The sequence below is a fragment of the Mercurialis annua genome, linkage group LG5 (assembly GCF_937616625.2).
Source record: "Mercurialis annua linkage group LG5, ddMerAnnu1.2, whole genome shotgun sequence".
NCBI lineage: Eukaryota > Viridiplantae > Streptophyta > Magnoliopsida > Malpighiales > Euphorbiaceae > Mercurialis > Mercurialis annua.
This window is the reverse complement of record NC_065574.1, coordinates 54,676,376-54,692,601: the sequence shown is the minus strand read 5'-3', so window position 1 is coordinate 54,692,601 and position 16,226 is coordinate 54,676,376. Positions and strand designations below refer to the sequence as shown.

The window sequence follows — 16,226 nt, the reverse complement described above, 5'->3', positions numbered from 1 at the left end:
CCTTTGTTCAAATATCAAACCCATATTGATACTTGAAAGGAACCTCACTCTTTAAAAAATTAGGATTAACCCATCTAATTCTGAATTTCCATCCAGTCTTATCTGTTCTCTGAATATTATGTTTTTAGTTCATCTGGCCCTGAATTTCCATTTATTCTTATCTGATCCCTATACTTTGATATATTTTTTTTGCTTTCTTGGATTAAACGGATGAAAGTTTAAGGATCAAATAAACTAAAAAAATGTAAAGTTGAAGGACCAAATAAGTTCAAATGGAGGTTTAAGGACCAGATAAATTAAAAATGTAAAGTTCAGAGACCAGATAACCAAATAGAAGTTTAAGGACCTTATAACTTAAAAACGTAAAGTTGAAGGACCTTATAATGGGTTAGTCCTTAAAACTAACATTGCAACTCATAGGTGCAAGATAGATTGGTATGCATTGCACAAAAATCAATTATAAGATCAAAAACAATACATGATACATAAATAAATGAATATCCAATCAATTAACTAATTTAATCTTGAATTCTCACCTAATTATTTTTTCAGCTACACAAATTATGTAGTGCCTTCCGAAATCATATCCAAGAGTGTGTTTAGCTTTGGTACATTTACTATGCATTATCAAAAACATTCCATGAATTAACTTACCGCTTCCGTTTCTAATCATCCCCTTCGGAGAAACTTAATCACCTTTTTTCTGGTGCTGAATGTGCATTACTTTGTGGTTTGTTCATCATCGGAACTGCTTTTAACGGAGCTGCCGGTCCAGTACTGTTTGACAGCAACCAGAATTTTCTCAGGTACAAGAGGGCCATCCTCATGGTCCATCATTTTTGTGTCCCATCTCATGCCTCCAGTGATTCTCTTGACTTCATTCAGAACATCAACCTCATCTCTGAATATAACTGACCCTTCGGGACGTAAAAGCCGATCCATCTCTAGAAGTATGTCCTCTATTTTACATCTGGTACAATACAATATATACATATGTTAATCGTAAATTTGAGACGAGAAATTAAAAAAAATTCAGTAATTTGCTCTTCTGAGTTTGAGCTTTTCTGAAGATTTTGATGCACATTTATATAAGGCAGGTGATAAAATATAATAATCATTTTAATAAATTTAATAATAATAATTAGCTATGAGGTTTAAATTAAAAAGAAATAAATAATCATGAATAACAAAAAAATGAAATCATTTTACTACTAAACAAACATTGATGAAAAAATTAGAAGAAAATAGTATTAACTTAAGTTAGTTACAGGGTTAGCATTTAATATATACGCATTTTATGACTTTCGTAAATCTAAATACGAACAAGTAGAACAAGATTAAGAGGGCTCACATCTTCTGATACAGGCTGAATACACCATCAGCATGAATGAGGTCATATGTCCTTGGATAGGTTGAGAACCCTTCACACCTTGGAACATATAGCAAACAAAAATGTCATCAGAGTTTACTAGATCAAGTTTAACAGTGAGTTTCTCAAGTTCGTCGCTAAAATATTTATTTTACCAAAGATATGGAATTAACATGGGGAGAATGGCTTATTCTTTCAACACAACACCATCAGCATTTATTAGACAAAGACGACGATATTGAACTTTTTCCTAGAGGCTAGAACCGTGAATAAGCTAATATTATCTCTTTAACGTCCATAATTTTTAATCTGTTTCCATTCTGGTGCATGACATGCTAGTTTCCATATTTTTAAACTAGCATGCTCAACTCAAGTTCATTTCAGAAATCTATGAGCAGGTAAGCCACAAAAATCCCAGTGCAAAAGTTCATATTTGTCAATACTGCAAATAAAACTCATATAGCTCAAAAGGCACGTGTGGGCGTGAGGTAAATAAGAGAAGTTCATCGTGTAGTTCATCTAATGGACTGAAAGGTAAAACAGTGTAAATACAGGTCATTGTTTCCGACAGGCATCAAATGACTATAATATTAGTAAAGAGGAAAGATTCATAAGCACATACCAGTCGTGATAAATGCCAACTAAACCTCGCTCATAAATAACGCCTAAAGTATTCTGAGCAACAGTAGGCACAACATTCATCACCCAAGATTTTGATGATTCAAGTGCTGCTGCAAATCCCCCGAGACCAGCATTCATATCCATCACATTCCTATATCTTGCAGTGCCAAGTAATCTGTTAATCCTTTTGTATTCAGTTACGTGTTTTTTCCAGAGTTTATTGTTCTCTTGGTAAGATTCTTCTGTGACACCCTCAACAAGTCCCTTGGCTATTCGAGGAGGTACTGCATAAAGCCTTTCCGGAAACTTCTTCAATTCCCCACCTGCTACTTCCTTTGCGCTGGTAACCTTAGGGAAAGGGGCTACACATGTTTGCATTTCCTTGTACCTGAACAAAGAAAAAAATTGGATAATCAGAAAGGAGAGAATATAAAAGTAAGACCAACTTGGTAGAATGTGAAAGTGTTGTTGTAGGCAGCAGCATCCCGTTTCCAAGAACCATGGACTCTGCTCTAAAACATGAAAAAGGGAAAAGCTTTCTTGATGAAAAATGGCATGCGGGCCTAATATTTTTTCTTGTAAATCGACCTTCACTAATTCCCTCCGTCAATTTCACTATCATTCTCTCACTTGTCATGATATTTATAAATTATCATAACATAATCAAGGTTCGCATAGACTCACCAGACGTCATCCAATTTCTGAATTTCACAAAAACTGTTAGACTTCCTTTGACAGTTTTTGTCATTTATCTTTTTCCTCCATATTGCAATATCGCCATTTTCATACTTCTTCTCCCAGCATAGGCTTTCAGCAAGCTCTTCAATCTTTCTTTGTTCAGCCTGCAGATCTTTCTTAGACCGCTTCCAGGTCTGATAGTAGGTCTTCCAATTTATTGGAGGACCAGATAAGATCCAGTATCCTCCAGGTCTGAGTACACGGTCAACTTCCATCAGGTACGTTCCCTCTGCATACAGGAGTAAGGTTTTATTTTTTCTCGAATAAACAAGGATTCATTGCATAAATCAATTTGAGTGATTCAACGACAATTTTTACAGGATGAGAGGCTACAGAAATTAACAGATAATCTAGAGTAACACAGAATTTTCAGGCTTGAGAAGTGCCCAACTCTAGCAGTAGCTATAGCGTTCAAGCTGACATTTTGTAGAACATAAACTGATTTGTCAGCACCAAGAGAATCTCAAAACGTTTGGTACAGCTCTGAAGATTTGAAAATCTCAGGACTTCTCTGAACCACACTCACCCCTAGCTACAAAACATGAAAAGAACAAGAATTCCATGCTGGTGAAGTTAGGACTAGAAGTACTTACCATTTGAGGCCCATGGGATTAGACATCGAGAGCATTGAGCCATATCAAAGGCTCTAGATGGGAATGGAAGACGTATTGATCCAAGCACCCCAATAATAGCAGGTACTCCCCTCTCCAATGCAAATTGTACCTGTGCCTCGTGATTGTCCCTTGGGGCAAAGGACATGGTCAATACTTTTCTTTTCATGAGATATGCACCCCAGCTCGCAACCTACATAATTACAGGCTTCATCAGTTCAGCGAAGAAATTGTTCAAAGGATAAGATTTTTAGTGCTCATTAATCTATGCACTGATTTTCACCACAAGCGCAGAGCTTCAATTCTCAGCAAAGATCACTGAATATATTTTATTGCAGTCAAGGTAATTTTACCTAAGTTACTGACAAACTCAGCAGAAATATGATGTGACATTCAAATTTATGTTATTCTAACAAAATAGAGAACTATTAAGGAGTGTTTAGCTTGGTTGTTGGTTTACATCTCATCTGAAGTGGTGAACTATATTGACATATGTGTTATGTCAGATTTTCAGCCGGACTCTTGTAGGAATTTTGTTGGAACCATGTAACTATATACTGTAATTGCATCAAATATAATCTCTAATAACTGGAATAACTGAAGTTTCATGAAGACAATAGAAGTCATTGTAAAAGTTCAATGGCTATTAGAAGAATATCAAGTGAAGGTACATGATGAAAAGGTTTTTGTTCTAATAGTTGATGTACAAGAAATAATCCCTACGTTAGAGTATAAGAAGCATGAAATTGTGATACTTCTATTAAATCCTATGAAACAGTGAGCTGTATCAGCATTTAGGGCAGCGCATCTACATGATAGCAACACTAAGAGCATAGCAACACACCCTTTCAAATAAATGACAGGTCTGAAATTAAGCTATATTTCCCATCTAGTAAGTTCTAGGTATATGAAGCTCAAGAACTAAGGCTGTATTAGAGGGTAGAAGATCATTGAAAGAAAGTCAACAGGGCTACGAAAAATACAGACCAGCTGTTGAAAGAAAAATTGAGTTCTGTACAAATTTGCATCAACAAGTTAACAAGTCTATTGATTAGAAAAGATGTAAAAAAATTGAAACATACCCCACAACCAGTATCCAGAGCAGTTCTGACAGATCCATCTGCTATTGGAATTACTGAAGCAAGCTCATCAATATATTTATCTGCACCCTGAGGGAACATGGTTCCTCCACCTGGAAATCTGAACACATCACCTTCAAACTCCACCCAGTGTTGATTAGCCTTTTCCGTAGTTAGGTGTTTATACGGAACATTAGCATAATGGACATAGTCGCGGCCTTTTGGCCATGCAAATGGGGGTTTATACCCTTCTGGTGCTGGAATAAGGCAATGCAATTTTTCTTCTTCCGGAGGACAATGTCTTTCCCTATATACCATATTTTCACGTGGAAATTTCATTGCTCGATCTTGTTCTTGACAAGGCGTGTAATCAGTATACTTAACATCGCATGGACTAAATACTTCAACTTGTGGCTTAGATGGTTGGATAATCTCAACAATGTTATGACGAGGTTCAAAGTTCAGATCCTTAAAGATGTTGCAATCTGTTTGTTTAGTTACTTCAAAGGCTATGCTATCTCCTTTTCCAAAACCACTCTTCTGCCACGCTCCCAAGACATAAAAGAAACAGCACAAACAAAATACTATAAATATCGACAAAGGGCTCCGGGTTCTATTTCCGGGAGGATTAAGCTTTGATGCCATACTGGGACAAACTGTAAGATGCAGTTCAGATTAAAGTTACAACTTGCTATTAACTTGCAGAAGCAAAAACTAAACAACAAGCAACTAAACATACACAAATATCCACAACCTCAAATGAAATGGATTAAAAAGAGCTATATACATTTCGAATTAGTAGGCGTATAAATAGTTTTGATTCTTTTGAAGACCGACGAAACAAGATCCACACAAAAATATCATTCTCAAGTTTATGCATCATATAAATTCAAAATAAACAAAACTATCCATAATCATTGAATATAATTGTTTCATTTAGATTTCGTAAAATAAAGCTCAAATCTAAGTGATTGATATCAAATCTTATACCAACTAAAATAAATAAAGCTTATTTCTTTTTGATCTCAAATACAAGCTAGATTAACATAGCACCAATCAAGTACGTATCTACCAATCTAACTAATCTCACTTCAAGAACAGCTAAAAAAACTTGGTTTCAAATAAACCCGCTTATATAAGTTACTGATGTGATCTAAATATACAAAAAGGGAATCAAATTTAAGGTACCCAGATAAGAATTTGGCAAGAAAAAGTATTTAAAATGATCAAACCTGAAAATTTGAAGGGATCAGTAGCTCTGAAAAGAGAGCTTTTTGAGAGTGTTCTTGAGATGGGTTTAATGGGGAGTGGGTACCATTACTAATAGTGTGGGGTTTTTGGAGTGAGGAAGTGAGTTGTTAAGTGTGATTTGAAGTGTTATAGTTGTCATTAAGGAGATAATACCAAAGTCAAATTCATTTCAATTTCGGGTCATTTTGGTTGCTAAAAACAGTTAATTTTTGAGTTAGTTAATATTACCCCATAAATTTATGTTCCAATTACTATTTTTTTCTTTAATTTTAAAACATTATTAATTTTTCATAATTTTTATATTTTATGTTATTGAAATCCCTTTATTAGGGGTGAGTAAAAAATTCGGTCGGCCAAATTAACCGACCAAACCGATGAAATTTGGTCGTTTTTTTAAATGGCTAATTCAGTCAGTTCAATTTTAATATAAAAAAAATTCAGTTTTTTGGTTATCGGTTCGATTTAAATTTTAAATTATCCAAATTAACCAAACTGACCAAATTAACAAAAAAAATTATTTTTTTATTTTTTCTCATAATTTTTTCGGTTTTAACCAAATTGACTAGTAAGCCGACCTATTCGGTCGGTTTGACTTTTGGTTAATTTTTTTTATTTAGTCGAAGTGTTTTGCTATTTGGTCGAATGGTTAATTCGGTTAAGGGATTGTCAGTTTGGTTTCAACCGAACCGAATAAAGGCTCACCCCTACCCCTTATAAGAGGAGATTTTAGATGGAAAAAAGAGAGTAAAATACAAGGGGGAAAAAATAAATTTTCAAATATTTATGTAAAAAACAGTCGAACTTAAATTCATGGGACAATAGAAATTAGCCTTTATTTTTTTGATTGCTAATTAAGATTAAAAAAAATTCTGCCTTATTTTTAAATATTTTACATAATTGTATTGCTTAATACTACTTTTTTTTACTTTAAGTAATATTTTATTAATGCAGATTTTTGTTAGATTAGATGTGATAGTTTTTTGATTAAAAATTAATTAGAGTTGAGTTAGTTTCATTCAATCATCACCCTGAATTGATTTGCTTGAGAGATAAAACATTATAGTTCATTAAGTAACCTTATTTAACGATAATTTTAAAGCTATGAAAGTCAAATATGAATTATTTTGAAGCATTCAACTGCCGTCGAGTTGATTATTACTAAAAAAATTAAAGAGTATAGACTTAGATTAAAATGATTTATAAACTATTATTTGGAAATAATTACTAAAATTTATAATGTTCCTCTATAAAATGTATTAATAGCCTTAATTAGTCATAATTTGTATTATGACATCACTTAGCCAAAGATAGTCCATACTCCATAAGTAATTTATTGAGTCATAAACAATTAAACTACTATTAATGTTAATGTAAATAATTAATTTTGTCTTTTTAACTGATAATTTTAATTAGAAATTCTACGCATTTACAAGTATAAATGAAAAAAAAATGTGTTTTAATTTAGAGGAGTCAAATAATTGATCGTAAAAAAGAGAAAAGAATAATAAAAAAAAAGACATCAATAAATAATGGAAAGTTGGGAGTTGGATCTGATTTCACATTCTTGCCGACACACTGTGTCCCTAAATATCTTTTAGTTTTTGTGTAGATCTCATGGTATATTATGAAAGCTACATAATTTTTATATATATAATTAATTAATAAGACTATCATCAATTTATTTACCAATTTTATTGCGTTATGTGATATTTTCATATTATTAAATAATCTATTTTTTATTTTCTTTTATAAGAACAAAATTGAATTATTGCTGATAAGAAATTGTTATAAAGGGTCTAAAACATATTAATCTTTTCTTATAAAGGGTCCAAAATATAGGTCAAATAATTAAGTGCATATTTGATTCAGCTGTTTTGGTAGCTGTTGCTGATAATTGTTAGTTGGTAATTTGCTCTTTTTTATTTATATAGAACATGTGCCATATACGTATAGCAGTATTTTGATATCCACATCGAAACATGCAGACCGGAGAGGTTTGAGCGACGATACTGTTAAAACAGCATGTCATGTTTCATTAATATTTCATTAAAGTATACAGCCCTTAGCGGCCTTCACTTTATGCTTTACCGGTGCTAGTAGCCGGCCAAAGTTTTCTAATGACAATAACCGCGTTTCGTTAAAAGTAAACATGTGTTCTTCCTACACAGGTAACACCCTAGTCCGAAGCAGCAGTAGTCTAAGCTCTTCCTGTGTAAGACAAGAATAAGGTGCAGCTTTTGTTGTGCTAGAATCAGCAGTGGGATTCCGAGGAAGGCGAAATCTGATCAATCTCTATCCATTTCTTTTTCATTTTTCATATGCAGATGATAATTTATTTGCAAATAAACACTAATTAAAAAAAAAAAAAATCATTTGCTATCATATGTTTTTATTTTTATATGAAATGAATCATACCTAAATCAAATGAATTTAAAACCGATTCATTTGAAATAAATTCTAAACTAGAATTGAACTAGATAAAGAGTAAAGCTTAAATATAACTTAATGATAGAACAGAACAGAGAATTTGACCTCTTCCCTATACAAGTATTTAACTCAATTAACAATTTCATTTTATCAGCTCCACTTAAGAGATTATTTCAACCAAAAAAACCAGGAAAATAGTAAATTTTTTGTAGTAAATAAATAAAATTTGTTGGAAACTGAATTTCAAATAAAGAATATAGGAAGATCAAACTTCGACCTTGGATCGGCAAATGTTAAGTGAGATCAGCAGCTAAAGAAGTATCCATCCAATCAGTCTAGAGCAGTTATGACTGCATCAACAACTTCTTGGGTGTAGCTGTCTCCTCCGAGGTCCTTTGTCCGGTACCGGCCCTCGGAAATTACCTTTTCCACTGCAGTTTCCAATCGATCAGCAAATGAAGGAAACTGCAAATGTCTGAGCATCATAGCAGAGGAAAGAAGCAGTGCCACTGGATTTGCTTTCTTTTGTTCCACTATTTTATCATTCCCGACATTTCCTGCTGAGGCGCCTTGCTCAAATACAGCATGATCAGCCCCGACATTGCCTGCAATATCAGTACCCATTTCTTATAAGTCTATGCAATTACAGCTCGAAATTGACTTGAAAAGTTAGGCAAATATTTAGAGTTTCCAAAAGAAAATTCCCTAAAACAAATGGCATCGATAAATAAATATATGCATACAGAGCCAAGTTGCATCCAATGTAATTTTTTGTGATAAACAACACCTAGAATCTGTTGCCTCTTCAATTTCAATATGATGCGGGCTTATGCTATTCCATAGTGCTAGTCATTACACGAACAGAGATCATAACAGAGGATAGCTACTCACTACATGTTTTTGGCATACACAAACTTTCCCAGAACTTCTGAACGACATACAAATCAGAGTAGTCAGAGCTAGGTATGTGATTGTAAACTTGATATTATGGAGAATTTTAGTGGTGCATCCCATGAAAAAAAATCAAAATTTAAAATGCAAAATTGCTTAAATACTTGGTGCCGGTCTGGGATTGTGTTTTGAAGGTTTAAGTCATTTTGAAAGCAAATGTGTTTTTTTTGTAATTGTTTAGTAAATAAAGTTTTTATTTTTTAATAACTTTAGATTCCTCAACCTCAACCTTTGTTTTGGCAAAGTAGGTTTTTTTTCACTTCTTAGAAACATGGGTTTATTCAACACACTAACACAAAAAGTAAACTCAATGTCAAACAACCATTGATAAACAAAATACTTGCAAACACATATTTTGGGATTTTTATTCCTCAAGAATCAGTTACACGTGTACGCCTTAGTTAAATACAAATACGAAAGCATCAATTGACTATAATATCAGTTGCCGCAGAAAAACCCCGACTTTGAATTCTCAAGCTTACTTGACAAAAATGAATCATATATTCCATAAAAACCAAAGATGGCAAGTCAAGGAGTAAGAGTAGAGCTCTTGATCTGTTTGGGCTACTGGAATTCCAAACGAGATCCTAATTTCAAGATTAGGAAACCAAGAGAGACCGCGATTTCAAGAGGTCAAAGAGACTAGCGACCAAAGAACTAAGAGCTAAAAAGCATATTGAAATGCATCTCAAAATTTAACAAATTTTTGATTTAAATTTAGCAGCTGTGGAATTGATAAAGCAGCAAAATTAGTGAGAAAATAGATACAGCCATAAAAGATAAACAAATGTGTATATACGTTCGTGGTATTGGGTTCAAGTACTTCAAACAAAAGTAGTATTCTTTCTTCCAGCAGCTGATACAACACAAACATGCCAATTTTAGCCTGGTTCAGTGGTTTTCTAAGCTGTGTGCAGTTTTGACCAGCAGACTAACAGTGACAGACATCACACCACCAAATTCACATGCACATGCACATATCTCTTGAACATGCAGCGGCCATTTATTTGTTCATCAAAACTCAAAGTCTATAAATAATATGCAGGCCTAAATACTAAAGGCATCATGAAGAGAATTATAGAAAATAGAAACCAATCAAATATCTAAATGGAATAAGTTCTATTTATGTTCCTTTAAAATCAATTTAGCTAATAAACAAACTGAACCTGCATCCAGATCAGTTAATCCCAACTTCCTATGGCAATTAAAATTTTCTGTTCCAAAAACAGCACAAACTATAGAGAAACATAAAGTTTTAAGACCAAGTAAATTCATGGACATACCTCCTGGCATAAATCCTGTACCACCAGCAATACCTGCAGCTGTATTTGCCACTAGATTTCCATAAAGGTTAGGTGTCACCTGCCAAATGCCAAACCACACTCATCAGCTAAATGACTCATGCTCCCATACTAATCCCTTAAGATTTCACATTCAGACATACATGACTTAACGCTTTTTATCAAGCATAAATAATAACAAAAAGCAACCATGCATGAAACTTATAAAAAAAGGATTATTATGTCAACCAAACAATTATCTGATATCTCAATGCTTTACCACATTATCAACAAAAAACTTTTGACAGCATTAGGCTTCGTGCAAAGCCTAACCACAAGCATAGGTCAGCTTCCAAATCTAATGGATCATTTTCTGGTCAGCTACAAGAAGAGTATTGCATAATATATTGTGACTTTGACTTGAGCAAAACTGATATTTTGAGTAGAATTATGACTCTTCAGGGCTATGCAAACAGCACCCTTAAATAATACTAATGCCAGTTCAAGCAAGTGTGTGTGTGTGTGTGTGTGTGTGTGTGTATAGATATATATAGTGCTGAAAACATATATTGTACTAAAATAGCCAAATTCACCCACACCCTTGAGCAATAAAATCAATTAAGATTAGCTACAGGTTGTGCTTCATGATAATGAAGACTGATATTTCCAACAAACCAACAACTCAACTTGTCAATATTCCTTAATTTATCTTTAAAACCAGTAATCTAATCTCACAGGCATATTTCGCACATAATATAAGTTGCCTGATTGCAACTCGGACACAAAACTACAAATAGCAATGAATGCCTTTGCACAATTGCACAACTTCATAATTTGTAAGTCTGTTCTAGAACATCATTCTTGTCATAAAGAATGAAAACTGAATCTATCATCTGATCTCCTTTAAAAAAATAAGTACTTCAGAAGTTCAAAAATCAACATATGCCATTAGAGACAGATAAACAAAGATCTTCAGAAAGCAAGGAGCAGATATATAATACAATTGACTGAACTATTTACATACCATGACATCAAATTGCTCCGGCTTTGAAACGAGTTGCATGCAGCAGTTATCCACAATAATTTCATTATATTTAATACCAGGATATTTTGTAGCGACCTCTCGACATGATTCCAAGAACAAACCATCAGCAAGCTTCATAATATTTGCTTTGTGTACAGCAGTCACTTTCTTCCTATTGTTCAGGTATGCATATTCAAAAGCATATTTTGCAATGCGCTCGGAACAGAACTTTGTTATCACCTAGCAAAATGTGAGTATTGAGATTTCTCATAAAACAATATCAACATGTTTGATTATTTTTAGAGTTGGAACAAAGATATATGTCTAAATATAAATCATCAACAATCTCCATTCCACGCTAATTTTAAATATCATAAAGTAAGCATATAATTCAATTGAAACAGGATGTAATTCAATAAACAAATCACGTTCATTCAAAGATAGGAGCATCATTAAAAAATTTATTCAAATGTAAACCAAGCAAAAGTTTGTAAACCTAATCAATGCAGTTAAAGGTGAGGAAGGCACTCGCCAAGGCACCAAAGCAAGGCGCATTATTGATCAAAAACGTCTCTAGATCTATAAGGCGGGGCGTCTTCAGCCAGATGACGTGTCTTTTAGGGCCTAGGCGGTAGCTAAATAGAGACGAGGCAAAAAGAGCTAATCCGGCATATCTAGCTATTTCAACCTATGTTTAAATAAATTAAGTTATTTAATGAAAAGTTTCAATAAGTGGAGAAGATTTTTTTCCAAAATATTCCCTCCGTCTCAAACTGATAGGCACTATGTTTCTTTGTCCCAAAATATAGGGACTCAAATATTGTTTTACTAAGTAATTGTCGAATATACCCTCATAAATTATAGTAGAGTGTTTTGAAAAGGAACAAAACAGACAAAAGTCACTAGTCTACTACATTAAATAAGGGCAAGTATTGTATTTTTTTATAAAAGAACTTATTTTATCTAGAGAATCTAAATTTCTTAATACTTGTGCATGTCCTTAACTGCCTTCAATTGGGACGGAGGTAGTAATAGTCTATTTTGTATTTTGTAGATTTTTTTTCCCTAAAAAATAGTCTATAATATAGGAATTTAAGTATTAATATTAGAGATTTAAATAATTTTAAGGATCCTAAAAGTCTTTTACAATTTTCTTATTTCTAATTTAAGTCAGAAAATCATTAAAAAAAATCATGACAAGCGTGTAAATCAAATAAACAAAATATAAGAAGAATTTGGGTCATCGCCTAACTTTACTCGGGCCTACACCTTGCGCCAAAGGCAATATAGATATCTATCGCCTTAGTATTGTCTAGCATTTTTAACTACCTTGATCCAAATTGAAGAATTGCACCACATTATCAAATTCTGAGAGAAGCCCAAGTACAATGATCGTATGCACAAAAAGTTTAAGTGCCTACACAAATAACTGCCTTCTATTGTAACTTCAAGTTTGGAAACATTAACTTTACTTTGTCAACAACTATAGGATGGTGAAGAGGACACTTATCCCACAGTAATAGAAACAAAGGAAAAATTTGAACATAGAATGAAAGAAACAATGTGGTTCTAGAATGTCATACCACCAAAATTATTTAATCCTAAATCCACTTCACCAATAAATACATAACAATAGCAATTTTAAACCCTAAAATGACAATATACTAGCAACAACTACAGAAATCAAGGCATTTAAAAAAAATCAAAAAATTAATACTTCCATAACCAACAAGTTTTCTGGTTTTTTAGGGGTAAACAGTCAACAAAACTTGTACGAGACAAATTATCAAAAGCAATTTAAATGTCGTAAAAGGCAAGTATCACTGACAAGTAGCAGCTACAATACAACAAATAAGTCATTCAATATAATACCTTAATAAAAATCAATATAAAATCCACTTTAAAAATCAACAAGTAGAATTCACAAGCATACTCAAAATAACTTAAGTGGCAATTGCCCCCTCAACTTGCAAGCAATTCAATTTGGCACATATTTTAACTTTATGGTCAATTTAGTCATAAACCTGGTCTTTTGTTATCAATTTGCCTCATTTCAACATAAAAATTATTATCGGAGGTGAGCTGCACGAGCCTAATAAGGTATAAAAATTGGGCGAACTGATATAAAAAAGAAGTTTATGACTACTAAATTGACCATAAAGTTAAATACCTGCGCTAATTAACCATCACTTGCACGTTGAGCGGACAAATTGCCACTTAAGTCTATTCAAAATGCACAAATATCAGTAACATCAACTACACTAACAACAAACACAACAGTTAATCGTTCAATCCCGAAAAGTTAACTTCGAAAACCAACTACAATTCATAATCATGTAGACAGGATATGACATCATTTCATCCCAAGAACTATATAAACAACAACAATTAACAAATTCAACCTAGGAATCAATCAATCAAAATTATAAATAAGCATAAACAAATTAATTATTAAACTAATTTTCTCATTTGCTATTACCTTAAGGCTTTCAACAACACCAGGAACAACTTCATGTTCAAGACCGGCGTATTCCCCTTCAGTATTCTCTCTAATAACAACAATATCAACATTCTCATGCCTCGTCGGCAATCCAGGCAAATTAAAGCAATGCACAAGCGACGCGTACAAATCCAGCTCTTTTCTCAGCTGCACATTCAACGAACTCACTCCTCCGCCCATCGGCGTCGCTAATCCTCCTTTCAAACACACCTTATTCTTCTTTATCGACTCTATCACCTCCGCCGGCACCTTTTTCATGTCTCCGTGTACTTCGTACCTCTCGAAATACACCGGTGCGTGCATCGCTTCCATAACTTGCTCTACTGATCCCGTCACTAACGGTCCGATTCCGTCTCCCGGAATTAGCGTTACCGCGCGTGGCGTTCCATCGCCGGGACGCGGCATGTAGGTTACGGATCGGCGGGAGATGAATTGATTTTTTTGTGAAGAGAGGAGTTTTTTTAGTATTGGAATTGATTTTTTTGTCGCCATCGGATCGGATTGATTGATTTTTTCTAGGTTTTGATTTTGAGTTTATGCGATCGATTAAGCCATAAAACAGGAAAAGGGAATAATGTAAAGTTGAGACAGAGCGTAGACGACGACTAAATTTCGAATTAATTAAATGTCTTTATAAGTTATAAATAACCACTTTAGTCCTTAATGTTTTAAATTAGGTAATTTAGTCCTAAATAGACATTCTCAAACTATATCGGCCTCTTCAACTCTCAAGTCAACGTAACAAGGGTCCGCATTCGGTTCAAACCGAATAAATTTTTCTTTTGTAAAAAAAAATCAAACTGAGCTAAAAAAATAAAAAGGTGTATTTTTTCAATCCGAATTGGTTGGTTTAGTCAGTTTTTTGATTTGATTATTTTTAGTTCGGTTTATATTGAAACCTAACTGCAAAAATTTATTATTAAAACCGAACTGAACATTCGAATTTTTGTTACAATATTGAAGCGAATCAAATTAAATTTGTCAGTTCGGCTCGATTTTTGGTTTCGGTTCAGTTCGATTTGATATGTAACATCTTAAAATGTATAAATTATTTATTTAAATAAACTGATAACATAGACTTCTGAATAAAATTTGACAATTCTAATTAGGCGAGTGAGTAAAAACCGAATCAAACCAAACTACAATTGAGAATGTATTAGTTAAAGTGGTTAATATGGTTTAGAATTTACAAAAATTACGATTTTCAATTCCATCTTTTCTGATTTTAAATATATACATTACCTAAAGTATTATTTATAACAAATATATATAAAAAATTCATAAATACTATTCATGGTCAATATGTATTCACACTTTGACCCCTTTTATTTGAAAATCAAACGATTTGGTCTCTCACTTTTGATTCTGTCAACAATTTAGTCCTTCTGTCTATTTTTGGTGTTAGTCAACTAAATTAGAGGACTTAGGAGTAAATTAATTGCAAACTTAAGGGACAAAATTGTAGATAAAAATAAAAATGGACGATCAAATCGTTTTTTCTTAAATTAATTTTTTTCATTTAATCATTTTACTCGGTTGAGTAACACTAGAAATGGACGGAAGGACTAAACCGTTGACGGAAATAAAAATGAGAAACTAATTTTTTTGATTTTCAAACAAAATAGATTAAAGTGTAAATTATTATATATATGAAAAGCTTTAAAGTAATTTGCTCATTTAAAAATGAACTAAACTTTATAAAAGATATGAATATAGGTGATTTATATTAATGAAAAACTGTTATTTTAATTTTCATATAATTTTTTATAATTAATTATAAATATTAAATATCATTCTCATTCTTTTAAAAATTAATATACTAAAGGAGGCATAAATATTAGGAAGAGTAGTAATAATTGGTATAGTACAAAATTGAACATGCATACATAATTTTGACCAATACAAGGGGTGTCATACATAAAAATTAATATACTACATTTTTTCTCTCCTCACATAATTTTGACCTTAAGGACATTCCCAAGGGGTGTCATTGTTTGAAGTCACTTTTTGTATCATTGTATTACATAATGAAATTACAATTTAATATTTATAATTTATCGTTTATTTAATTGAGATTTCAGTATTAAATGATAATTGGATAATTTTACAGATAATATTTTTTAAATATTTTAAGTTATTACACTTGTATGTAATATGAGTTAAAGCATTTCTTACCGCATTTTAGCTAATCAGACGGTGGTTATCAAATTAATTCTCCGATGCTAAAATCAGTTTAGGTTTTTAGCAGCGTTATTGAATACATAAATATTTTGTGTTTTTTAGACATAACTCAAACTCTTTATATATAGTAGTTGAGAGAATGTTTAATAGATTTCAAATATAAAAGTGATTCCTACTTAATAATATTGTACTTA

The 16,226-nt window shown here is 32.6% G+C and overlaps 2 protein-coding genes across 3 annotated transcripts; both read right to left on the bottom strand.

Annotated features, from left to right (window-relative positions):
* Positions 1 to 432: 432 nt before the first annotated feature.
* On the bottom strand, positions 433 to 5,785 carry LOC126680108 (probable methyltransferase PMT14). Its single transcript, XM_050375157.2, has 7 exons — positions 5,651 to 5,785; positions 4,422 to 5,074; positions 3,322 to 3,532; positions 2,675 to 2,957; positions 1,992 to 2,378; positions 1,352 to 1,429; positions 433 to 970 (listed from the first exon to the last, which is right to left on the bottom strand). The coding sequence occupies exons 2-7, from the start codon at positions 5,061 to 5,063 to the stop codon at positions 721 to 723; spliced, it is 1,851 nt and encodes a 616-aa protein (XP_050231114.1). The 5' UTR covers positions 5,064 to 5,074; positions 5,651 to 5,785; the 3' UTR covers positions 433 to 720.
* A 2,358-nt stretch (positions 5,786 to 8,143) lies between these two features.
* On the bottom strand, positions 8,144 to 14,454 carry LOC126680112 (isocitrate dehydrogenase [NAD] regulatory subunit 1, mitochondrial). Of its 2 annotated transcripts, none has more exons than XM_050375165.2 (4): positions 13,831 to 14,454; positions 11,352 to 11,579; positions 10,331 to 10,409; positions 8,144 to 8,701 (listed from the first exon to the last, which is right to left on the bottom strand). In XM_050375165.2, the coding sequence occupies exons 1-4, from the start codon at positions 14,341 to 14,343 to the stop codon at positions 8,427 to 8,429; spliced, it is 1,095 nt and encodes a 364-aa protein (XP_050231122.1). In that variant the 5' UTR covers positions 14,344 to 14,454; the 3' UTR covers positions 8,144 to 8,426. The 2 variants fall into 2 exon arrangements, with proteins under 2 accessions (XP_050231122.1, XP_050231120.1); XM_050375163.2 differs by having other exon boundaries at positions 11,352 to 11,591; positions 13,831 to 14,453.
* Between the last annotated feature and the right edge of the window lie 1,772 nt (positions 14,455 to 16,226).

Coding starts and splice junctions, on each gene's coding strand:
- LOC126680108 (XM_050375157.2), bottom strand. CDS start 5,063: ATGGCATCAAAGCTTAATCCTCCCGGAAATAGAACCCGGAGCCCTTTG. Junction 3,533..4,421: donor CTCTGGATACTGGTTGTGGG/GTATGTTTCAAT, acceptor GTAATTATGTAG/GTTGCGAGCTGGGGTGCATA. Junction 971..1,351: donor TTCAGCCTGTATCAGAAGAT/GTGAGCCCTCTT, acceptor GTATTGTACCAG/ATGTAAAATAGAGGACATAC.
- LOC126680112 (XM_050375163.2), bottom strand. CDS start 14,343: ATGGCGACAAAAAAATCAATTCCAATACTAAAAAAACTCCTCTCTTCA. Junction 10,410..11,351: donor CGGAGCAATTTGATGTCATG/GTATGTAAATAG, acceptor GGCATTTGGCAG/GTGACACCTAACCTTTATGG. Junction 8,702..10,330: donor TACAGGATTTATGCCAGGAG/GTATGTCCATGA, acceptor CTGATATTGCAG/GCAATGTCGGGGCTGATCAT.